At 39.1% G+C, this 26,226-nt stretch overlaps 1 protein-coding gene across 1 annotated transcript in view; it reads left to right on the top strand.

Moving 5' to 3' along the window:
- Nucleotides 1-26,226, top strand: part of RYR2 (ryanodine receptor 2) — an 819,632-nt gene that overhangs the window by 293,440 nt on the left and 499,966 nt on the right. Inside the window, exons 6-8 of the mRNA XM_075556394.1 lie at nt 12,381-12,455; nt 16,838-16,916; nt 18,059-18,171. Of these exons, the coding sequence (XP_075412509.1) occupies nt 12,381-12,455; nt 16,838-16,916; nt 18,059-18,171 (267 nt within the window). The remainder of the gene's footprint in view (nt 1-12,380; nt 12,456-16,837; nt 16,917-18,058; nt 18,172-26,226) is intronic.

The raw sequence follows: 26,226 nt of genomic DNA, 5'->3' as shown, positions 1-26,226 counted from the left end.
GAAACACGGCACCACCAAAAGAAACAGGGCACCACCTAAAGAAACACGGCACTACCTAAAGAAGAAACACGGCACCACCTAAAGAAACACGGCACCACCTAAAGAAACACGGCACCACCTAAAGAAACACGGCACCACCTAAAGAAACACGGCACCACCTAAAGAAACACGGCACCACCTAAAGAAACACGGCACCACCTAAAGAAACACGGCACCACCTAAAGAAACACGGCACCACCTAAAGAAGAAACACGGCACCACCTAAAGAAACACGACACCACCTAAAGAAACACAACCCCACCTAAAGAAGAAACACGGCACTACCTAAAGAAACACGGCACCACCTAAAGAGGAAACACGGCACTACCTAAAGAAACACAACACCACCTAAAGAAGAAACACGGCACCACCTAAAGAAACACGGCACCACCTAAAGAAACACGGCACCACCTAAAGAGGAAACACGGCACCACCAAAAGAAACAGGGCACCACCTAAAGAAACACGGCACTACCTAAAGAAGAAACACGGCACCACCTAAAGAAACACGGCACCACCTAAAGAGGAAACCCGGCACCACCTAAAGAAACACGGCACCACCCAAAGAGGAAACACGGCACCACCAAAAGAAACAGGGCACCACCTAAAGAAACACGGCACCACTTAAAGAGGAAACACGGCACCACCAAAAGAAACAGGGCACCACCTAAAGAAACACGGCACTACCTAAAGAAGAAACACGGCACCACCTAAAGAAACACGGCACCACCTAAAGAAACACGGCACCACCTAAAGAAACACGGCACCACCTAAAGAAACACGGCACCACCTAAAGAAACACGGCACCACCTAAAGAAAAAACACGGCACCACCTAAAGAAACACGGCACCACCTAAAGAAGAAACACGGCACCACCTAAAGAAACACGACACCACCTAAAGAAACACAACCCCACCTAAAGAAGAAACACGGCACTACCTAAAGAAACACGGCACCACCTAAAGAGGAAACACGGCACTACCTAAAGAAACACAACACCACCTAAAGAAGAAACACGGCACCACCTAAAGAAACACGGCACCACCTAAAGAAACACGGCACCACCTAAAGAGGAAACACGGCACCACCAAAAGAAACAGGGCACCACCTAAAGAAACACGGCACTACCTAAAGAAGAAACACGGCACCACCTAAAGAAACACGGCACCACCTAAAGAGGAAACCCGGCACCACCTAAAGAAACACGGCACCACCCAAAGAGGAAACACGGCACCACCAAAAGAAACAGGGCACCACCTAAAGAAACACGGCACCACTTAAAGAGGAAACACGGCACCACCAAAAGAAACAGGGCACCACCTAAAGAAACACGGCACTACCTAAAGAAGAAACACGGCACCACCTAAAGAAACACGGCACCACCTAAAGAAACACGGCACCACCTAAAGAAACACGGCACCACCTAAAGAAACACGGCACCACCTAAAGAAACACGGCACCACCTAAAGAAAAAACACGGCACCACCTAAAGAAACACGACACCACCTAAAGAAACACAACACCACCTAAAGAAGAAACACGGCACTACCTAAAGAAACACGGCACCACCTAAAGAGGAAACACGGCACTACCTAAAGAAACACAACACCACCTAAAGAAGAAACACGGCACCACCTAAAGAAACACGGCAACACCTAAAGAAACACGGCACCATCTAAAGAGGAAACACGGCACCACCAAAAGAAACAGGGCACCACCTAAAGAAACACGGCACTACCTAAAGAAGAAACACGGCACCACCTAAAGAAACACTGCACCACCTAAAGAGGAAACACGGCACCACCAAAAGAAACAGGGCACCACGTAAAGAAACACGGCACCACCTAAAGAGGAAACACGGCACCACCAAAAGAAACAGGGCACCACCTAAAGAAACACGGCACTACCTAAAGAAGAAACACGGCACCACCTAAAGAAACACGGCACCACCTAAAGAAACACGGCACCACATAAAGAAACAGGGCACCACCTAAAGAAACACGGCACTACCTAAAGAAGAAACACGGCACCACCTAAAGAAACACGGCACCACCTAAAGAAACACGGCACCACCTAAAGAAACACGGCACTACCTAAAGAAGAAACACGGCACCACCTAAAGAAACACGGCACCACCTAAAGAAACACGGCACCACCTAAAGAAACACGGCACCACCTAAAGAAACACGGCACCACCTAAAGAAACACGGCACCACCTAAAGAAACACGGCACCACCTAAAGAAACACGGCACCACCTAAAGAAACACGGCACCACCTAAAGAAACAGGGCACCACCCAAAGAAACACGGCACCACCTAAAGAAGAAACACGGCACCACCTAAAGAAACACGACACCACCTAAAGAAACACAACACCACCTAAAGAAGAAACACGGCACTACCTAAAGAAACACGGCACCACCTAAAGAGGAAACACAGCACTACCTAAAGAAACACAACACTACCTAAAGAAGAAACACGGCACCACCTAAAGAAAAACGGCACCACCTAAAGAAACACGGCACCACCTAAAGAAACACGGCACTACCTAAAGAAGAAACACGGCACCACCGAAAGAAACACAACACCACCTAAAGAAACAGGGCACCACCTAAAAAAACACGGCACCACCTAAAGAAACACGACACCACCTAAAGAAACACGACACCACCTAAAGAAGAAACACGGCACTACCTAAAGAAACACGGCACCACCTAAAGAGGAAACGCGGCACTACCTAAAGAAACACAACATCACCTAAAGAAGAAACACGGCACCACCTAAAGAGGAAACACGGCACCACCAAAAGAAACAGGGCACCACCTAAAGAAACACGGCACTACCTAAAGAAGAAACACGGCACCACCTAAAGAAACACGGCACCACCTAAAGAGGAAACACGGCACCACCTAAAGAAACACGGCACCACCTAAAGAAACACGGCACCACCTAAAGAGGAAACACGGCACCACCAAAAGAAACAGGGCACCACCTAAAGAAACACGGCACTACCTAAAGAAGAAACACGGCACCACCTAAAGAAACACGGCACCACCTAAAGAGGAAACACGGCACCACCTAAAGAAACACGGCACCACCTAAAGAAACACGGCACCACCTAAAAAAACACGGCACCACCTAAAGAAACACGACACCACCTAAAGAAGAAACACGGCACTACCTAAAGAAACACGGCACCACCTAAAGAAACACGGCACCACCTAAAGAGGAAACACGGCACCACCAAAAGAAACAGGGCACCACCTAAAGAAACACGGCACTACCTAAAGAAGAAACACGGCACCACCTAAAGAAACACGGCACCACCTAAAGAAACACGGCACCACCTAAAGAAACAGGGCACCACCTAAAGAAACACGGCACTACCTAAAGAAGAAACACGGCACCACCTAAAGAAACACGGCACCACCTAAAGAAACACGGCACCACCTAAAGAAACACGGCATTACCTAAAGAAGAAACACGGCACCACCTAAAGAAACACGGCACCACCTAAAGAAACACGGCACCACCTAAAGAAACACGGCACCACCTAAAGAAACACTGCACCACCTAAAGAAACACGGCACCACCTAAAGAAACACGGCACCACCTAAAGAAACACGGCACCACCTAAAGAAACACGGCACCACCTAAAGAAGAAACACGGCACCACCTAAAGAAACACGACACCACCTAAAGAAACACAACACCACCTAAAGAAGAAACACGGCACTACCTAAAGAAACACGGCACCACCTAAAGAGGAAACACGGCACTACCTAAAGAAACACAACACCACCTAAAGAAGAAACACGGCACCACCTAAAGAAACACGGCACCACCTAAAGAAACACGGCACCACCTAAAGAGGAAACACGGCACCACCAAAAGAAACAGGGCACCACCTAAAGAAACACGGCACTACCTAAAGAAGAAACACGGCACCACCTAAAGAAACACGGCACCACCTAAAGAGGAAACCCGGCACCACCTAAAGAAACACGGCACCACCTAAAGAGGAAACACGGCACCACCAAAAGAAACAGGGCACCACCTAAAGAAACACGGCACTACCTAAAGAAGAAACACGGCACCACCTAAAGAAACACGGCACCACCTAAAGAAACACGGCACCACCTAAAGAGGAAAACGGCACCACCAAAAGAAACACGGCACCACCTAAAGAAACACGGCACCACCTAAAGAAGAAACACGGCACACCTAAAGAAGAAACACGGCACCAACTAAAGAAACACGGCACCACCTAAAGAAACACGGCACCACCTAAAGAAACACGGCACCACCTAAAGAAACACGGCACTACCTAAAGAAGAAACATGGCACCACCTAAAGAAACACGACACCACCTAAAGAAACACAGCACTACCTAAAGAAACAGGGCACTACCTAAAGAAACACGGCACCACCTAAAGAAACACAGCACTACCTAAAGAAGCTGGGAAGGTGGGTCCCATATGATACAGCAAGGTTTCTGCTGGGCATATACCCCAAAGAAGTAAGCTACACATCATAAAGAGAGCTATGCTCATTCAGACCCTTAGCAACACAGTTCAAAATATCAAGAAGCTTGAAACTGCTAAATAGTAGAATTGAATAAAATTTAAAAATGTAGCCTCCGGTATATACATGCAGTGGAATATTATTCATCCTTCAAAAAGTGTGAAAAAACCGTGAAACATCTTGTGATATGGGTGAATCTTGAAATCAATACACTCAGCAAAATTAATCACAAAAGGATTAATATTGTACAAGAACACTGCTAAAAGTGTAAATACCAAGACAAAGGCAGGCATTTGTTCTCAGATCGTGTAATCTTTTAATCCAGTTTCCCAAACACCAGACTGTGTGCATGCCTAATTCGCATGATCCACATATGACTCCCATATTTGTTCACCTTAATGACCACTTCAGTAGAGGCGGTCTTTTCTCCTGTTGGAGGCAAAAGAAGAAGACCCATCAGTTCCTTCTGTATAGCACTGTTCTAGAGTCACTCCAAATCAACAGATACTCCTACAAGGATTTTTAGTAAACCTTAATTGAAGTCCAAAGTGGAACAGGGTAGACAGGGGAGGCAGAGCTGGCTTTGAATAGGTTGCTATGCCTTTTTCCATGGGTAGTCCAGGTGCAACAGCGTTCCATTGAGAAGAAACTTGAGTATTTTTATATACCACGCTAAAGAAAATGCACCTGACAATATGTTCCTAATTGGGTACTTTTGGCCTAGTTTCTATATCACCCTTGGTGACCCTGCTTGTGTGCTATAGACAAACGGGCTGTTGGACACTGCCCTTTTGAGGTACGCAACATTCTTCAGAGGCCACGCTGGGATACCCCACCAAGTAAACTGGATTTTATCTTAAACTCACCTGTAACAGATGAAAGGAATTGAATTAGTCCCTTGGTCTTATGACTGAAGTGCCATGAGCTAGAGAGAATTCACTGGAGGCTTAATCCAAGTGGGGACCCTGCAAGTGGATTTACACATTCACTGTCATCCATGATTGACTACTATCCCAAGGTTAGAGATTTGTAGGTCAATGGATCTCTTATCGTATGCGCTCTTGTATAAGCTGAGTTTTTTGGCACATTTTTTGAAGCAAAATTAGGTGCCTTGGCTGATATTCAGGTTGGCTTATACTGAAGTACATACAGTATATTGAGTGGTGCTACCATATATTTGCTATTTTCATGCTCTCTTTACTTTCTTACGTTTTTATGATGTCTTAATCTGACAGGTATGGCACTGCCTGTGTGAATTTCCTTTTGAGCGCTCTGCCTATCTCCATATCTTATATAAATTGTATAAATAATGTCCAGTCACTTGAGGTTTTGATTGGTACAGGTCAACTATTTTGTCCAAATATCTGTTCTCTACATTTATACTTTCCTAAATGACATTTGAAATCCTATAAAACTTGATAAACGAATGAAACCCTCAATAGAATTCCCATCTTCTTCACAGGAGCTATCAAGACAGCGTCCTGGCCCAGTCCAACTCAAGGTCATAAGTCCAATGCTTGTTCATAAGCCCCTCTTCAGACTTACAGGCCCACATTCTGGGAATGCAGAATGAATGTAAACTGGGAAGCAGGAAAATCACAGGCTAGTGTGTGCAGAGTTATATAGATCCAAAGTTGGTAGAAACATGGCAGGACACCAACAGCTGTTAGGTCAGTGGCAGCATCCCACCAAGTAGGAAAGTGGAGGAACAGAGAGAAATATTGTCTCTATTGGTTCTTCTTGCTGTTATTCACACAGCTTATGATATCAAGAATGTGTCCTCAGGCTGACACTTAACAGGTTTGACTCCACCCCTAACCAGCAGTGTCTCTTTGACATAATCCTTCAGTAACACAGTGAAGAAATCAAATAGTGTGAGTTGTCAGAAAGAATGGTGCCTGGGGTCTTACAGACGTGGCTTACAACAAGCAGCCATCCAAATGAGGTGAGGAGGGGTAGGTTCACATGGAAGACTTATACCAGCCTGTGTGATCCAAGGATTATGAATAATAAAGCCAAATCATAAATAATAAAACCAAATATGGAGGAGGGAATGATCTTAAATTCTAAACACCCACTTCAGAAGGCTCTGGATGACACTGAAAGCTGAAACCCCTTGGAGGGTCCCACATGGGTTAAGCTTCTGGTGAATCCCTTCGGACTATTGTGAATAGCCTTTCTCTCAGACAGAGTGCACTGGAAAGTGGACTAATGCAGATGTTGCTAAATTTAAGTTGAACATCTTACCTTTTGACCCATGTTAAAATTGTCCTAGTTTTCATAAATTTGTGTTTATCTTTTCAAATGATGTTTTCCTCTGTGTTATATGCTGTTATTGTTTTGTGTGTGTGTTTTTGTGTGTGCACATATATGCACATGTATTTTCTCTATATGAAACCTAGGATAGGTAAACATATAGAGACAGTAACTAGATTAATAACTTCTTGGGATTATGGAAGTAGAGGTGGTGGTGGGGAAATGGGAGCTAATAACAATGAGTACATGGAAGAAGAAAATGTTCTAAAATTGGTGGCATTTACGTGTACATGGCTATTTTAATATGTTTAATGATTTAACTGTGTGATATGTAGATCATATATCAATAAAACTATTAAAAAATTTTAAAAACACTAATGCAGAAACACCTATTCAGTTAATTCTCTAATTGTACATTTCTAAACAAGATTCTGGGAAGCTAGAGGCCCAGGAATGGAACACCTAAAAATACTAAGTTGGTACTAAAATAATTTGTAAGCAGTGTGTACTCTAGGCTGTTTTTTTCTGCTTAACTTTCATGTGGTTGTTTTAGACACCTGTTCAATGTTACTCCTGCTCATCATCTCAGTAATAAGAAAGCCAAACCCACATATAGAAATAAATATTTTATAAACAATATTTAAAAAATCAAGTTGTACATCTTATTAAATCGTGTTTGGCTCTACTATAGCAAAAATATTTAGATTTATTTTAAGAGTTTAGATTTTTTTCTCATAAATGAGAAACAATTATTTAATATAAACCATCATAATAACCGATTGTTGTTGAGTCAATGCTGACTCATTGTAATGGTGTGTGTATCAAACTAGAACTATATTCCATAGAGTTTCCAATGACTATAAGCTCAAATGTAGGGTGCCAGGCCTTTCTTCTGAGACACTCTGGTTATACTCAGACTTTTCAGTTGCAGCTAAATGTATTTAATGACCCGGGGACTCTGGGTATTCTATAGATAATTACAGTAGTCCCACAGACTATTCTATAGGCTCCTGGTGCTGCTGAAGACCATAAAAAAGAACTGGTGAAGTTCATTAAGAGAGGATAACAGCAGTACACTGGCAGCTTGCATTTCCCAGGTGAGGTCAAACCTACATCACATTTGGGGATTAGCTGTAAAGGCATGTAAGTCCAGACAATGCTTTTACTAAGTCATCATCTTTCATGTAGTTGGAAGTGTTCAGTAAAATGATATGATTTTAATGATATGATTTTTAAATCTCCCTTTTATTTGCTACTAGAATAAAAATATTTGGAAAGAAATTGCTTGAGGATCAGTAAATATTCCTGGAACGAATGACTAGAGTTTTCAGGGCAAACTCTCACTTTCAAGACAGAGGAATACAGTCTGGGAGCTTTTTGTATAATGTCCTCTGCATTTGTACTGTGCCTTGCATACCAAAAATTTAAATGAATAGTAAAGAGTGTGTTATTTATGTGCTATTCTTTACTAGAGAATTAATGTAAATATTTAACATATAGTTAGCATTAATGTGAATGGAAAGTTTATGTGTGTTTTTTACAAATTAATTTTCTGGTTTCACTGTAATTTGGTGGAATTAAAAGCATTTATTTTGTGTGTTCTTGATGCCAATGGACAATTAATTTGTAAACTTGAAACACCAAGGTCTTTTTTTTTTTTTTACATCTTATCTTGAGCTGTTGGCCAGTTTTAAGCTTGCCTAACTAGCTTGTCATACAGTTAATTAATTATTCCTGGGTGGATCCTCATATCTAAATATGGTAGTTTCAATGTGTTTATTGTTTAAATTTGGGGGATTTGGAGGGATAATGGAAATCTTGTTTCTGAGTACTGGACAACTGTCAGAGGTATATTGAGATTTCCTTTGTGTAGTATACTGAAATTTCTTTCTCTTGTGTTTTCTGTTTGTTTCTTTTTTGAGTGTTTGAGTAGTCTCAGATCACACCTAAGATGGGGTGAGGTCGGGTCTAAAGGAATAACCGTAGAAGTGACTAGATCTTATGATCATACTAGTTAGATTCTGATCATTTTTATATTAGAGGGAGTCCATAAGCATTCGTTGAAGTAAATTAAGGCAAGACTCGGGCCAAATTTGAAAAGAAAATTGACATAGAACAATAGCAAGACATTTCTTTATGCATATCCCACATATAAAATTATCTTGATAAATGTTTGTTGGATAAAACCGGTCTGTTCGAGTGGAAATTGTCGTGTTGGGCTTTTGAAAATGTCATAGCCAATTAGAATACAGGTTAGAGGCAGAGTACCGAAGACCATGAGCTGAAATTGCATTCACCTAGTATTCATAACAGATTTATCTTTTAAGTAAAATAAAACTTTAATAACTTACTTTCAGATTTTTACAAGAGTGTTATTAAAACTCAATCTGTTGTGTTAGCATGAAAAATCTAGACTTGTCTAAAAATGTAAAACCTGTAATAGAAAAAAAATCCACATACTGAAATATAACATCTTAGCTAACCAAGTAGAACATTAGATTTAAGGATGCATATTTCTGGACTTTGAGCACGTTCAACTTGATTCAGTCATAGCCAACAAGGTAAGACCAGAAAATATCAGAATTTGTAAAAGTATGAACAGAATGATAACCAAATGGGAAATATTATAGGCCAATGCCCTGGTAGAAACATTATCTTCATTTTAGAAAACAGGAGCTGTATGTGTATTGTATAGCAACCAAATCTCTTGACCAATAGAGTTGGAACGCCACTGTTCCATTCAAAGATGACAGCCAATAATACAGCTTTTTAATATGTCACTTTTCATAATCCTAGAAATAAAACAGTCTTTCATATCAGCCTCTGCCTATTCTAATACTTTGACTATTAATTTGCCTATTCTAGGGCGTTGTCTATAGTTCCTCTCTGCTCCCGCTTCACTGCATTGATCATGATTGCACAGGACAGGATCAGTTGGATGCTCTAATATCTGTATTTGTATATATTTATATGTTTTATATATAGTTATATACATGCATACACATATGTTAGATGTATATTTACAGCTATCCATATATATGTGTATAAATATGTATATCTAGAGTGAGAGGGAGACAGGGAGAGAGGGAGAATGACAAACACACATTACCCTGGGTGGTATAAATGGCTAAACACTTGACTACTAACCAAAGGCTTGCTGGTTCAAGCCCATCTAAAAGTACCTCAGGAGAAGCTAACAACTGCTTCCCAAAAGTCATAGCCTCGAAAACACTGTGGAACACGTTCGTCTGTACAACGAATTGGTCACTGTAAGTTAGAACTGATAAAACAGCGACTGGTTTGGTTTTTATTTGGGATGTGTGCATGTGTATCTGTGTATTTAGGTACACATATATACTATGTATACACACATATATTGTATTGTCATGCTGTGGTGGCCTTTGTGTTGCTATAATGGCTATAATGGTGGAACGTATGTCACTGGTATTGTACATAGCAGAGGGGCTCACTCAAAGTGAACCATTTTCATCAGTGCCTAAACTAAGAACAGACTGCGAAGGAGGAATAGGCCATCAAATCCATTGTGAATCACAGTGGAGCATTGTCTGATACTAAAACTCATGCATGGCAACAGAACATTATCAGCTGTAGTGCCTGAAGATGAGCCCCTGAGATTGGAAGGCACTCCAAATATGATGGAGAAACAGCTCCCTTCTGAAAGTAGAGTCGACAATAACGATATAGTTGGAGTAAAGCCTTCAGAACCTTCATTTGCTGATGGGGCATGAGTCAAAATATGGAGAAACAGCGTTAAGCATAATTAATAATTCGATTATGCCAAGCGTGGATCTAAGAAAATTGGAAGTCATGAAAAATGGAATGCATCCAAATTGATGTGCTTGGCATTCATAAGCCAAAATGGACTGGTATTGGCCATTTTCAATCATATGGTTTGCTATGCTGGGAATGGCAAATTTAAGAACGGCATTGAATTCACCATCTAGAAAACACAACTTTCAAGAGCTATGATAAAGTACACTACTGAATGTAAGTAGTATAACAGCTATCTATCTGCATACAGGAAGATACAGTCAATTCAAATATTCAAATTCATGGAATCAAACTAAAGGCAGTTAGATTTGATGTAAACTTGAATTTGTATGAAAGTATAAGTCTGGAATTCAACTTATTGATCTTATTTGCTATCTTTTATCAAACATGATGTCCTTCTCCAGGGACTGGTCTTTCCTGACAACATGTCCAAAGTATATGAGGCAAAATCTCACCATCTTTTCTTTAAAAAAAAATCATTTTATTAGGGACTCATACAACTCTTATCACAATCCATATATGCATCAATTGTGTAAAGCACATTTGTACATCCATTGTCCTCATCCTAAAGAATATTCTGCCTGTACTTCTTCCAAGACGGAATTTGAGCACTTCACGCACCCTGTTTATCCAGTAGAAGAGATCTTCCCGATGCCGCTAAATGTGGATGCTTCATGCCTGGCAACTTAGCTTAATGGCCTGGCTAGCCTCCTTCCTGAATTAGGACGCTTTAAAGGATTACCCCTCATTTTCTTTTTATTGCATGGGAGAGGGGATGTTACATTTGGATTTTTTAAAAACAATTTATTAGGGGCTCATACAACTCTTACCACAGTCCATACATATACATACATCAATTGTATAAAGCACATCTGTACATTCTTTGCCCTAATCATTTTCTTTTTTTTTCTCCTCTTTTTTTTTTTACATTTTATTAGGGACTCATACAACTTTTATCACAGTCCATACATATACATACATCAATTGTATAAAGCACATCCATACATTCCCTGCCCCAATCATTCTCAAAGCATTTGCTCTCCACTTAAGCCCTTTGCATCAGGTCCTCTTTTTTTTCCCCTCCCTCCCCGCTCCCCCCTCCCTCATGTGCCCTTGGTAATTTATACATCGTTAGTTTGTCCTATCTACATTTGGATTTTTAACATCCTAAAACTTAAGTTACTTCTAGTATTTTGAGTAAAAGTAGGCTCTTCCACTTTTTCTGCGAAGAGAAGAGTGTAGCTGGAGTGAAGTACAGGGAGAACATGAGGTGTGGATAGGAAGTAAGGTACGGGCTGTGCCAGGCAGGGCTCCACGGGTGCTTGTGTCTTAAGTGTGAGGGAAAGCTTACTGGGGATGTGGAAAGGATTGGGGAAAGATGACTGCTTAGGAAGCTATTGCTTGTACCTAGAAGAGAGAGGCTAAGGTTTGAAGTTAGTTAATGGTAAAGAAAGCAAGAAACAAGTCGAAATCTTTAGTAATTGGATGATAGAGTAGAATGTCTGAATGATTTACGGGAAGAAAGAAACCTGGAAGTCACTCCCTTATTTACTGAAGTCAACTCTAGTGTTCACAAACTAGATAAAAATGCTAATCCCACAAAATTATTTTTTGGTTTGTTTGTTTTTGCTTTACCCATTGTACGTCTTCTTGCTACAGTACTTTGCTTGTCTGCAGCAGCTTTTACTTAATTCTTTCCTACTAAGCAGCATTTCTGAAGTTATTGCTTAAGTTCTGTGCCTCTCTGTCTTCTCCCCTTTCTCTGTGAAGACGGCTCAAGGAGGTGGTCATCGGACATTGCTCTATGGACATGCGATATTGCTGCGTCATTCTTACAGTGGCATGGTAAGTAGACCTGCTGACTCAGTAAGGTTACTTGTACAGGAACTATTGGCAGTAGCTTCACGGTAACTGTAATAAGCTTGGATACATCTATCTTTAGTTTAAACGGTGCCTGTTAAATTTTCTCCATGGGACAGGTTGCACGTTGATGACATTTAATGTTGATGACCTCCATTCTACCATTGTATGATCCTACGCTCATTATCTTACTTGAGATAGACTAAGTTTAAAGGAGAGAAGCATGAGAGCTGCATGGTTTTGATGTACTTTAGCCAGTTAATGTATTAGATAACTGAAATATCCTTACTGAAGATATAAAGTAAATTAAATGTACCTGGAAGTACTCGCATTTCTTCCAGCTCACTTTCCTCCCCTCTTAACTAGATGTTCTTTTTCGTATTTTTCAAAATCAGTTTCTCTTTTAACCTAAGAATTTACTAGATTTGTCATAAGAACAATTCCCTATTGTCTATTTTCTAAATATTTATAAAGTTTTATTCAATTCTTTAAAAATGCTTTTTCAAATTCTAACACCATAGATTTGTCCAAATTGGATTTAGAAATAAGAGATTCTATATGATATTCATAAGAAAAAAATAGTAACTTAAAATAAATAATTTTCTTTTCTTAATTTTTATGTATAGAGGAGAAATTTTTACAAGATGAAAATTATATTCTGATAATTTTTACATAGTATAATAGCATTAACACTTTCCATGGTTTTAAATTCTCCATTAATATATTTCTAGTGTCTACATGGTGTTCATATTTCTTTAGTTATAGTGAATCATTCATTATTATTCTAACAAAATTTTGAAAATGTTATGATTGCTATATGTTTCAAAACAGGAAAACAAGTACAGTTTCAATACCAATATAGATGACAGTTGACTCTCTCTCACCCACACCCACAAATTGTGGACCTGAATCATAAGTATTAATATGAAAATCGGATTCAAAGGACTGATTAATGGAATTCAACAGTACAGGGAAAGAAATATAGGAAAAGCACCAGTGTGGTTTTAATGATGCCTTAATACCATTTCCATTAATGCACTGTGTCATCCAACACAAATAAGGAAAAAATCTGATCTTTTTAATGAGGGTTGTGCAGTCTTTAATAAAAATCAATACTAATTCTTAGTAAAAATATTTATTTTAATCATTGATGATTATTTTTTCAATTTTAAGTTTCACAGTCAAATTAATAGCCAGCATGCTTAATTGTGATATACTGATATCATTCTTGATAAAAATAACTAAAGAAACCAAAAGCTAGAACCTATTCTATCACTATTATTGTTTAAGAAGTCTTCTATATGCTAAGATAGAAATTAAAATACTTTCAAAAAGTAGCTGGATAAGAGAAAGTATATTAAATTTACCTTTTTTTAAACTGTATAAAGCAATCACATATTAAAACATCATAGAAAAAAATCCAATTTCAATAATAATTAAAATACATAACCACATGAAATAACCTGAACAATAAAATGTGAAGGAATGTTTTAAGAAAACTACTCTTTATATGTAACAGAAGAGTTTGGGTGGCTTACTAGCCTTTAAGTTAAGCTCCTAACTGTAAGGTCAGCTGTTCAAAACCCCCAGTGGGGAGAAAAATGAAACTTTTTACTCCAGTAAAGAATTACAGTCTCTGAAACCTACAGGGGTAGTTAAACCCCATCCTGTAGGTTTGCTATGAGTCAGAATCAACTTGATGGCGATGAAATGTATACATAAGAGAGGGGCTAAGATCCTTGAATTGCTTATTAAATCTGTGCTCAATTTCAAGATGCTGCATTTTTATTAGCCTTTCGTTCCTCACTGAATCTCTGTAAGTAAGCAGATCTATGGAGAGCCATTCATTCTTTGAGTTGGCATGAATGGAGTTTAGTGTTTATTTAGGATGATCCTTGGTAATTTAGTGAACACGTGTTGGGCTACTAACCACAAGGTTAGTTCGAAACTACTAGTTGCTTCACAGGGTCAAGAGAAAGTTATCTCTTTCCATAAAGAGTTGCCGTCTTAGAAATCCACAGAAGCAGTTCTACCTGTCCTTATAGAATTTTTATGAGTTGCAATCATCATGAGTCCAAATCAACTTGTTTACAAGGAGTCTGGTTTGGCTTCGGTGTTTGCTTAGGAGCTCTGGTGTTGTAGTGAGTTTGAGTGCCCTGCTAGCCCAAACATCAGTAATTTAAATCCACCAGGACCTCTGAACTGATAAGGCTTCTGGTTCCCCCAAATTTATACCCTGAATTGCATAGTGTTTCTAAGTTGAGTTGGTCCTTGGGAGAGTTATGAGACTTTCTATTCCTGTAAACATTTACAGTCTTTGAAACTCACTCTGTCCTATAGGATCACTGTGAGTCAGCATTAACTCTGTGGCAGTGAGTTTTGGATTTTTGGTTTTAAACTTATAGGGTAGCTTTATTCTATCCTATAGAATCTATATAATGGCGGTAAGTTTGGCTTTTGATTTGGTGTTTATTTAGTAAGGATTGCTGGGGGCAGAGTCTACTGTCAACTGCCAGTCAGTGGTTCGAACCCATGAGCTTCTCCAAGGGAGAATGATGAAACTGTTCTTCCATAAGATGTACAGTCACGAAAACCTTAAGGAGTATTTCTTCTCTATCTTACAAGATTGCTGTGAGTCAGAATTGACTTAATGGCACTTGAATTGATTTGGTGTTTATTTAATGGAACCCTGGTGTATTTTAGGTAGATCTTGAGATGTTAAAACACAAGGTCAGCAATTTAAGTCCACCAGCTTCATTGAGAGAGAAAGCTAGGCTGTCTGCTTGCATAAAGATTCATAGTCTTGGAAACCCGAGGATCACTTTGAGTCAGAATCAACTTGCTGCTGGTGGTTTTTATTGTTTTGTTAGAGATTTATTTAAGAACCCTGGTGGTACTGTGAACTAGCATTAGGCTGCTAACCAAAGGTTGGCATTCACACCCACAGGAAAAAGATTAGGCAGTCTTCTCCTGTGATGATTTATAACTTCAGGAAGCCTGTGGGGGAGTTCTACTTTGTCTTATAGGGTTTCTATGAGCAGAGTCAAACTCAAAGACAGGGGCTTTTTGTTTGCGTATTTTTTTAGAGAAGCCGTTCCAGGTGTTAGTTCCAGTTGTGTGTATGACCAAGCCCTTATGCTATGGAACTTGAAATAATATTTAGTGGGATAATACCTAGGAGTTTCTGTGCATATTAGAAGACAGAATCCATGCTAATAGTAACATGTCCTGTATATTTTTGCCTCAGATGTCTGAAGCTGTCACTTTTTTCTCGAATAAAGGCAGATGGCTTGATACGCATATAGTTTAAATCTCATATTTGCAATCCTTAAGGATAAATGCAGGTTGCCTAGCAAATTCACACTTCTCACTGGTTAATGACATGTTTGGGGGCCATTTAAGTCCCTCTCCCGTAACTGAAGGAGTCAGTGCTTTGCAGACAAAAGGCAAATTCCGAGTCCTCCAGATCTCTGCCTTCTTACACTTATACACACCTACTTAGTTGGAGCGGTCCTGTTCCATAGTGGGCATTATCTGACCTCTTCGTGGGTTATCCAGTGTTGTAGGGAGTCTAATCTGGGATTGTTCAATCCCCAAAACTTCCTCAGAACTCTCAGCAAGTCTCTTGTTTTCAATGGCAGTGCACTTGGTTAGTGTGCATGTTGGTTTATGTTTAATTAAGGTACCATTAGTCTTTGTGTCTAAACTCTTAATACCCACAACAAGGCTTTTAAGATTGAAGTGAGGGTTGAAAACTTGCACTAAAGATAATTCTAACCTTTATGTCAAAGAATATGCAGTTAAGAAAACCAAAGGAGAAGAATTGAGGAGAGAGAGAACAATGGTGCTATGGGAGTTTGCTTTCCGTTAGGAAGCACACACATACTTGCACATGAAAAAGCTCACTGTACTGTGATTTGGTATATGCCAAAGTCAGTTCTGGGTGGATTTCCAAGTGTTACATTTAAAAATGAAGACAAAAGTAAATGATAACAGGGAATACTTGTATGCCAGATTTCCAACTTTCATATCAGACTGTGCTTTTCTTTTGATCATAAATGTTACATGATGCTACAGATGTGCAAACACATCCCCAGCAACTTGTCTTCTTTTCATACTGGAACACATTACTTTAGCTTTTGATAAGAAGAAAAAGACCACATTGTGTTTAGAAAATCACTCTTGATGAATGCTTTGCAAATGCCATTCTCTTTCTCAGACACATAGGAACCTGGGCACTGCATGAGAGTTTCTGATTTTGGAGAAAAAGACTGTATGAGCCAAGATAGATTATATAGATAAATTATGTGCAGAGTAAGAGATATGACTACAAACATTTAATGACAAGCACTCATTTTGTTTCTTAGTATCTCTGCTGCTTGTCCACATCCCGGTCTTCAACAGATAAACTGGCCTTTGATGTTGGCTTACAAGAGAACACAACAGGTGAGTGGGGGTGGGGCAGGCCTAGAAGGGGGGTGGTGGTGAGGTGGTGATAGTATTGGAGTCATTCAGAGAGAGTCCTGAAGAGATTGGTGGGAAAAAGTCATTAGACATAACAGAAGATAGTTTAGATGATGAATGGTATTCTGATTGAGTCAGGAAAAAAATGAATGATATTTCAAAGAAGGATTATAGCAGAAGGAGAAAGGGTACATAATTTCTGTTGGTCATTCCCACAAAATTAGTTGCATGTTAAAACTAGTCATATTTTTATGTGTTCAAATGAAAATTAATATGTATTAATGATGTGCTAAGTGTTACCTATACAAATTTGTATTAATTTAGGAAGTATTGCTACATAACTTTTGTTATTCTTCATCTGAAAATATCTTGAAATCTAAGCATTAATATAAGAAAGTCAAAGTCTCTTTCTCTCTGTCTAAATGGCATTTTGTCACAACTGTCTAAGCAGACATGTATTTATATATTTTAAAGTTTAAAATGCATGTATTAATATATTCATCCTTAAAGAATGGAAAGAAGAAAATTATCCTTAATTTCAATACTCCAAATATTTTCAATTTTACTTACTTTTTATATAAGAAATCACTTAGCAAATTTTAGATAACAATATATTGCAGGCATTTTTTTAACCAGCATCAGAGAAAAGTACTAAAATTTCTGCTATTATTGTTATGCATCACACAACCCAAAGTCTATGAAAATCAAAGGGCAGCAAATTAGACTTGATTACAGAGAGCAATATGAACAGCACGGTTGTACAAAGAATACAGTAAGATCAATATGAGTAGTAAATTTGACCTGTGTTAGCATAAATACTCTTTCAAGTGTTGTTTGCAGAATGGGGAGCAGTCAGGGACTAAAGTCTCAAAATGTAAAAAAAAATTTCTTTGAACATCATCTCATTTCATTGTGCCTCGTCTTAAGCTAATTTGTTTTCTAAACATTTTTGATTGTCTAAGAGATTCATTTACCTTTCTGAAATTTGTGTGAATGGAACAATTTACTTTTAAAGAAAGTGATTTTGCAGCCTTATTCCATTTCTCCCTTTTATTTTTGTGTCACTGAAAAATAAAACAGATGAAAGGTACTTCTCTATGTTTCATGTTTCAATCATTCTGCAGGTGAGGCTTGTTGGTGGACAATACACCCTGCCTCCAAGCAACGATCAGAAGGGGAAAAAGTCCGAGTGGGAGATGACCTCATTTTAGTTAGTGTGTCCTCTGAGAGGTACTTGGTAAGTATGAAAAATAGGATTATGTAGGTGATTTATTAAATAACAGGTCAATGAAATTATTGAAAACTATCTAGAAAATTGCTTATAAACAACCCTAGGTCTTTATTTGACTGATTATAAATAATTCCCTAAATAGGAGCATAATGCTGTATGAAAGTGCTGCTTGCTCTGGTCACTTAGTAAGGCTTGCCTCATGACCTTGGCATGCATCTTCCTGACTTTGATAGTGCTTACTCTTGCATTATTTTACTGGTTTTTTATAAATGCAATTGGATTAAGAATTCAATATTTTATGGTGTTCACTTTGTGTCCAATGAAAAGGATTATTAATGAAGTTGTGATTATTTGTTTGCTATTTATAAAAGCAAATTATATGAGAAACACTTGCATATTAAGAATGGATAAGCAACAAGAAAAGAACAATTTGTTGGTCAATAATTTCACCATAGTTCAAAGGATAAGGCTTGAGATTAGAGTATAGAATAATAGTATCATATTTAATATGGAATCTTTAGGGTTTTTGTCAGTAGAATGCATCTGATTAATCTTATTCATATAGTAAGTTATATTATTGCTGAAGTATCATCATGTACACAAGTTTGCAGAATTAAGGATAACACAGAATTAAATGATGGAAAAAATAAATCAGTATGAAATGGGGATTGTCTTTGGCTGGGTTCTCTAGAGAAGCAAAACACATATTTATATGGAGAGAAGTTTGTAGTAGGGAAATGACTCACACAGTGGTAGACATAGAAAAGTTCAAAGTCCAAGGGTCACATGTAAGGCTGGAGTTTTCTTTTGACTCATGTAGCTGCAAAGAACGAAGATTCTAAAGTCAGCAGGTCAGTATATGGCAGGCAATACAGCAGTCCAAAGAACCAGAGATCACATAATAAGCCAGATGCTATCTTCAGATGCAGCAAAAATCAAGCAAGGTTTTCCCCAGCACCCATTTATTTGGAAGCAGGCCACAACCTTGGGGGCACTAATAATGGGGATGACTATTATGTCTTAATTATCAATTCGTGTGCTTGGACATAACCTCTCCATGCACCAAAATGCTGTCTTTTGAATAGAACAGAGGAATAGCACATGGTTTGAAATCAGGAAAGGTGTGTGTCAGAGTTGTACCCATTCACAAAGTTTCTTCAATCTGTTTGCTGAGCAAAGAATCTGAAACTGTATCAAGAAAAACACTGCAGGGAGGATCATTAACAACATGCAACAATCAGCAGAGGACGTGAAGCATTTTGCGGATGAAGATAAAGGACTAGATCCTTCAGTGTGGCCCAAAGAAAACAAAAATCCTCAGAACTGGACCCACACAATGTAATTAGAATGGCAGAGAAGAATGAAGTTGTCAACGATTTAATTTTCCTTGGGTCAACAGTCAATGTTCATAGAAACAGCAATCAGGAACTCAAAATGTATTACATTGGGCAAATCTGCTGCACAAGACCTCTTGTGTTGAAAAGCAAAGCTGTTACATTGAAGACAAAGGTGCTCCTGACCCAAGCAATGATATTTTCAATTCCCTCATATATGTGTGAAAATTTAGCAATGGATAAGGAAGGCCAGAGATGAATTGATATATTTTAATTGTGATGCTGATGAAGAATATTTAAAGTATGTCAAAAGACAAAACAAATATGGTTCAGACAAAGTACAGTCAGAATCCTTCTTAGAAGCAACGATGGCAAGCTTTCATCTTACGTACATTAGATGTGTTATCGGGATATAGCAATTCTAGAGTAGAAGATAATGCTTGGTAAAATGGAAAGTGGCAAAAAAGAGGCAGACTTGCAATGAGAAGGATTGTCACAGTGGCTGTATCGGTGGCCTCAAATATAACACCAAGGGCCAGGATGGTGCAGGACTGGGCGGTGTTCTGTTCTGTTCTACGTAAAGTCATTATGAGTTGGGAACAACTTACAATGAGTGCGGCATTGAAGAAAGGCTTATTGAAAACCAGTGGTACACAAATGATGCATCTTTACCTACTGAAAGTGAGGAGGACTTGAAGCACTTGCTGACGAAGATCAAGGATTTCAGCCTTCAGTGTGCATTACAACTCAATGCAAGGAAGATGAAAATCCTCACAATTAGGTAACATCATGATAAATGGAGAAAAGCTTGAACTTGTCAAGGATTTTGCCTTGCTTGCATCCATCATCAATGCTCAAACAAGCAACAGTCAGGAGAGCAAACGATATATTAGGTAAATTTTCTACACAAGACTTCTTTAGAGTTTTGAAGAACAAGGATGTTACTTTGGGGACTAAGGTGCTCTTCACCCAAGCCATGGTATTCTCCATTGCATCAAATGCATGTGAAAATTGGACACTGAATAAGTAAGACCATAGCAGAATCTATGCATTTGAATTGTGGTGCTGGAGAAGAATATTTAAAAAGGAAAAACTGATCTGTATAGAAGAAATAAGGCAAGAGTGGTCCTTAGAGGCAAGGAGGGAAGACTTTGTCTTATATACTTTGACCATATTGTCAGGACAGACCAGTTCTTTGAGAAGGACATCATGTCTGGTAAAGTGGAGGTGTGGCTGCTTCAGTGGGCTCCGGTACAGAAGCAATTATGAAGATGGTACAGGATCCTAAAGTGTTTTGTTTTGTTGTGCATGGGTGTCTGTGGGTTGGAGCTGATGTGATGGCACCTAACAACAATAACAACAAACCACAACAATGAATTCAATACCACTTAACAACAACAACTGCAAAACCACCGAAATTATTGCCCAGTCAAGTTGACACAAAACCTTAACTATCAAAGTGACATTAGAAACTTTATATAAATATCTTCAGGAAAAGCTCATAGATCATAATGGATTAAGACTAAAATGAAAGTCAGAAATATATTGCATCATACACTGGATTATGAAAAAAATGTATTAAATCAAAAATATTATTTGTGAGAAACTAATTGGTTTGTAAGGCACCCTGGTGGCTGTGTGTTAGACATTGAACAGCTCACCCCAAAGTCAACAGGTCAACTGGCAGGAGCTATTAAATTAGAAGGATTGCCTAATATTGCATTGCAGTGAGAAGGAAGACAGACTGGCATGCCTCTGTAGTTTATCAAATAGTGTAGGAAGAAACCAACACATTTTTAGAACACATGAGTATGACTACTTGTACCAGCTTGTCAAATAAGCATTAAAATAGAAAAGCATGTGAGATTCCTGGAACAATTTTTTTTGCTTTATGGTATTTTAGTTTTAAAGGTTGCCTGAATTTAGCACATGCATGTTTATTAAATAACATTGTTAGATGGTAGGAATATTGTTTTGAACCTGCTGTTAGATTGAACAACAAGGAAAAATAAATGCTGCAACCTCTATAATTTGTGATTATAATCCTTTTTGGGAATGGGTTTCCTCATTTATATTAATTAGTAGTATTATTGTAGGTTGTATCTTGAGTCACTATTTTTTGAGATATATAAGATATTAAACATCCAAGCAGAGGAGAAATGAGAAATGCCAAAGCACATAAAGATTGCCTGGGAGCAGACATTCAGAGACAAAGGACTTTTCTCCAAAGTCAACAGAAAGAGAAAATCCTTCCTTCCAGTTGGTGCTCTGAATTTTTACTTTTAGCTCCCTAAATTGTGAGAAAATAAACTTCTGTTTGTTGAAACCATCCACTAAGTAACTAAGACCTTTGTTACTGAATATGGTTAGAGAAAAGTGGGGTGCATACCTGTAAGCATACTTGTAAAGCTTCATAAAATGTGGAAGTCGTTTTGGAATTGGGTGATGGGAGAAGCCGAAAGCATTTAAGTTACATAACAGTAAAAAAATCTCCCATTGCCTTGAGGAAACTGGTGGTAGAACTCTGATGGACAGTCACTCAGAGGTGAGGGCTCTGCCTCGGTTATCAAGTGCTGCTGTAGCAGAAATATCACAAGTAAATGAATTGAATAAGTAGAAATACAGTCTCTCACTGTTCGGAAGCTAGAAGTCCAAATCCAAGGCGTCAGCTTCAGGGAAGTGTCTCTCTGCCTGTCTCTCCCTTTCCCTCGCTCTCTGCTGACTCCCAATTTAGCAGGAAGGTCCTTTTCTCTTTTCAGTGTCTAGCAGACTGTAATCCTTGGAGATCGCCACGTGTCTTGGCACGAATCTTCTCTTGAATCTGAGAGGCTCCCAGCAAAACTACTTGTGTTCAAAAGTCATACTTTGCTCCAGGCTCGTTTTTCTTGGTAGGAGTAAGTCCTTTCACTCTCTGTTTTTATCTCTTGAAAGATACAAAGTATTGCAGGCCACACCCCAAGGATTCCCATTACATTAAATCTGACAATGTCTTAAAATTATGGACAAGATTTTCTGCAGCTCTTTTTTTGGAAGTGGGATACGGAGTCCTTCTTTGTCTGTTCTTAATCAGAATACTCTCCAAAAACCTGTTCACTTGATGTGGAATTTGAAATACTGGTGACACAGCTTCCAGCATAACAGCAACACATAAGCCATCACAGTACAAATAAATGACAAACAACAGAATGCTTAAACTTTAGAACAACATCACTGATATCACATGTGCGTTAGGCCTGGTTGCCTAGGGAAACAAATTGACAGCCGTATATCTATAAGAGAGAACTTTATATCATGAAGTAATTAATTACATATCGAGCAAACACCCCACTCTGTCCAGTCAAGTCCATAAGTCAGACACTATACATAAATCCCTCTTCTCACTCACACGGCTACATGCAATGATGCGGAATGCAGGAAGATCATAGGCCAGTAGGTACAAAGTCTTGTGGATCCAGTGACAGTGGACATCTTCAGGGCTCACACAGGCCTTAGTGTGTCCCGGTAGCTCTCCGCGTAACTTGACAACAAGAAGGTGAAGTCAGGGAAAGAGAGGAGCCAGCCTCCAATGAGTCATTTAAAATCAAGCTGTGACCTGATTGACAGGCAAAACTGTGCCCACAAGTTCCAATGGAAGCTGTGTTAGCACCAAAACCCAGTTTATCACAACATGCAAGTAAAATTTTACTGAAGATCATGCAACAATGGTTGCAGTAGTACATTGACAGAAATGCAGGCAGGGTTCAGAAGAGGACACAGAACAAGGAATGTCATTGTTGATGACAGAGAACTCGACTCAAAGCAGAGAATACCAGAGAGATATTTACTTTTACTTCAGTGACTGTGACAGGCAATTGTGTGAACAGAATAGGGTGATACTGCATGATTTATAATCAGGAAAGGTGCGTGTCAGGGCTGTATCATCTCACCATATGTGTTCAATCTGTATGCTGAGCAAATGTCATCAGAGAATCTGGATTATGTGAAGAAGAACTTGGCATCAGGATTGGAAGAAGGCCTCCTACCAGCCTGTACTATTCAGACTACACAGCCTTGCTTGCTGAAAGTCAGGTGGGTTGGAAGCGCTTGCTGATGAAGATAATGGATTGTAGCCTTCAGTATGGATTACAACTCAATGTCAAGAGAACAAAACCCTCACAAACTGAACAATAAGTAACATTGTGATAAAAGGAGAAAAGTTTGAAGTTGTCAAAGATTTTCTTTCTTGGATCCACAATCAATGTGCATGGAAGCAGCAGTCAAAAGATCAAAAGAGGAGTTGTTTTAAGTAAGTCTGCTACACGAGATCTCTTTAGAGTATAGAAGAGCAAGAATGTTACTTTGAGGATTAATTTGCACCTGGCCCCAGTCATTGTATTCTCTGTTGAATCATCTGCATCTGCAGGTTGGACACTGAATAGGAAAGAATGCAAAGTTAGAGGCATAGGAATTGTGGTGCTGGAAAGGAAAATTGAAAGCATGTGCTGCTTAAAGAACAAACAGTTCTGTATTGAGAAAAGTAAGACCAGAAGCAAGGATGGCAAGACTGTCTTACGGAATTTGGCCACATTGTCAGGAGAGACCAGTCCCTAGAGAAGGACATCGTGTTTGGTAAAGTGGAAGGATGGTGAAAAGAGGAAGGCCCTCAGTGAGATGGATTGACGCAGTGGCTGCATCAATGAGCTCAGGCATGGGAACAATTGTGAGGATGGAGCACAACCATCAACTATGAGGGTGGAACAGTGTTTCTGTTGTGCATAGGGTCGTTATGGGTCGAAGTCAACTTAATGGCACCTAACAGCAAAAACATTGATCCAAGTTTCTATGCATATAAGGAGACTAAAAACCATAGTTTGGATGAGGATCACCTTACTCCTCAAGGTAATATCTTTGCTTCTTAATAATTTTATTTAAAATTTTTTAAGGTGTCAGCAAAATAACTTTATTCACAGGCAATGGAGACTCCATGCAAGTTTTAAAAATCACTTCGTAATCATTTTAAAAGACCCAGTGTAACAGATTTGCCCAGTCTGTAGATTTCTTGGTGGCTGCTTCCATGGACATTGACTATCTATCCAAGAACACTGAAATCATTGACTTTTTAAAAATTATTATTACCAAAAAAATTATTATTACCATTTATCCATGAGGGCTTTGATTTTAATTTTCTTTAAAATCAGGTGTAGTTCATTTTTAAAGTTGCAGTTTTATACCTTAATCAGTAAATATTTCAAATTCTCTAAACTTTTGTCAATTCCCTTAAGCTTAATAAGGTCTCTTTTATCTACCTTTGGCAAGCAAAGTATTCTCATTTGTGTAGCTCAGACTCTTAATGAGTCTTTTTCCAAACCCGATGGCAAATTCTTCATACAGCCGGATTTCTCAAATTATTTGGTTAGCATTTATGAGAGGGTTTCATTGTTTCCATTATCTTTTTTTAAAATTGTTTTATTAGGGACTCATACAATGCTTATCAAATCCATATATACATCAATTGTGTAAATCACATTTGTACATTCATTGCCCTCATCATTCTCAAAACATTTGCTCTCCACCTAAGCCCCTGCATCAGCTCCTCATTTTTCCCTCCCTCCCCGATCCCCCTCCCTCATGAACTCTTGATAATTTATAAATTATTTTGTCATATGTTGTCCTGTCCAACGCCTCCCTTCACGCACTTTTCTGCTGTCCATCCCCCAGGGAGGAGGTCACATATAGATCCTTGTAATCGGTTCTCCCTTTCCAACCCACCCTCTCTCTACCCTCCCAGTATCGCCACTCACACCACTGGTCCTGAAAGGATCATCTGTCCTGGATTCCCTGTGTTTCAAGTTGCTATCTGTACTAGTGTACATCCTCTGGTCTAGCCAGATTTTTAAGGTAGAATAGGGATCATGATAGTGGGGGGAGGAAGCATTTAAGAACTAGAGGAAAGTTGTATGTGTCTTTTCTGCTACATCGCACCCTGAATGGCTCAACTCCTCCCCAAGACCCTTCTTTGAGGGGATGTCCAGTGGCCTACAAATGGGCTTTGGGTCTCCATTCAGCACTTCCCCCCTCATTCACAATGATATGATTTTTTGTTCTGATGATGCCTGATACGTGATCACGTTGACACCTCGTGATTGCACAGGCTGGTATGCTTCATCCATGTGGGCTTTGTTGCTTCTGAGCTAGATGGCCGCTTGTTTACCTTCAAGCCTTTAAGACCCCAGAAGCTATATCTTTTGGTAGCCGGGCACCATCAGCTTTCTTTGCCACATTTGCTTATTTACCCATTTGTCTTCAGTGATCGTATTAGGGAGGTGAGCACACAATGATATGATTTTTTTGTTCTCTGATGCCTGATAACTGATCCCTTTGGCACCTCATGATCCCACAGGCTGGTGTGCTTCTTCCATGTGGGCTTTGTTGCTTCTGAGCTAGATAGCGGCTTGTTTACCTTCAAGCTTTTAAGATCCCAGACGCCATATCTTTTGATAGCCGGGCACCATCAGCGCTCTCTTCACCACATTTACTTAATCACTCACATTGTCTTCAGCGGTTGTGTTGGGAAGGCGAGCATCATAGAATGCCCATTTAATAGAAGAAAGTATTCTTGTATTGAGGGAGTACTTGATTGGAGGCCCAATGACCTTCTGCTACTTTATTACTAAACCTATAAATATATGCACATAGATCTATCTCCCCATCCTCACATATAAATATATTTCATATGTATATGCCTTTA

This window comes from Tenrec ecaudatus, chromosome 8 (genome assembly GCF_050624435.1).
Source record: "Tenrec ecaudatus isolate mTenEca1 chromosome 8, mTenEca1.hap1, whole genome shotgun sequence".
Lineage (NCBI taxonomy): Eukaryota > Metazoa > Chordata > Mammalia > Afrosoricida > Tenrecidae > Tenrec > Tenrec ecaudatus.
The sequence above is the reverse complement of the archived record's forward strand: the minus strand, read 5'-3'. Positions and strand labels throughout refer to the sequence as shown.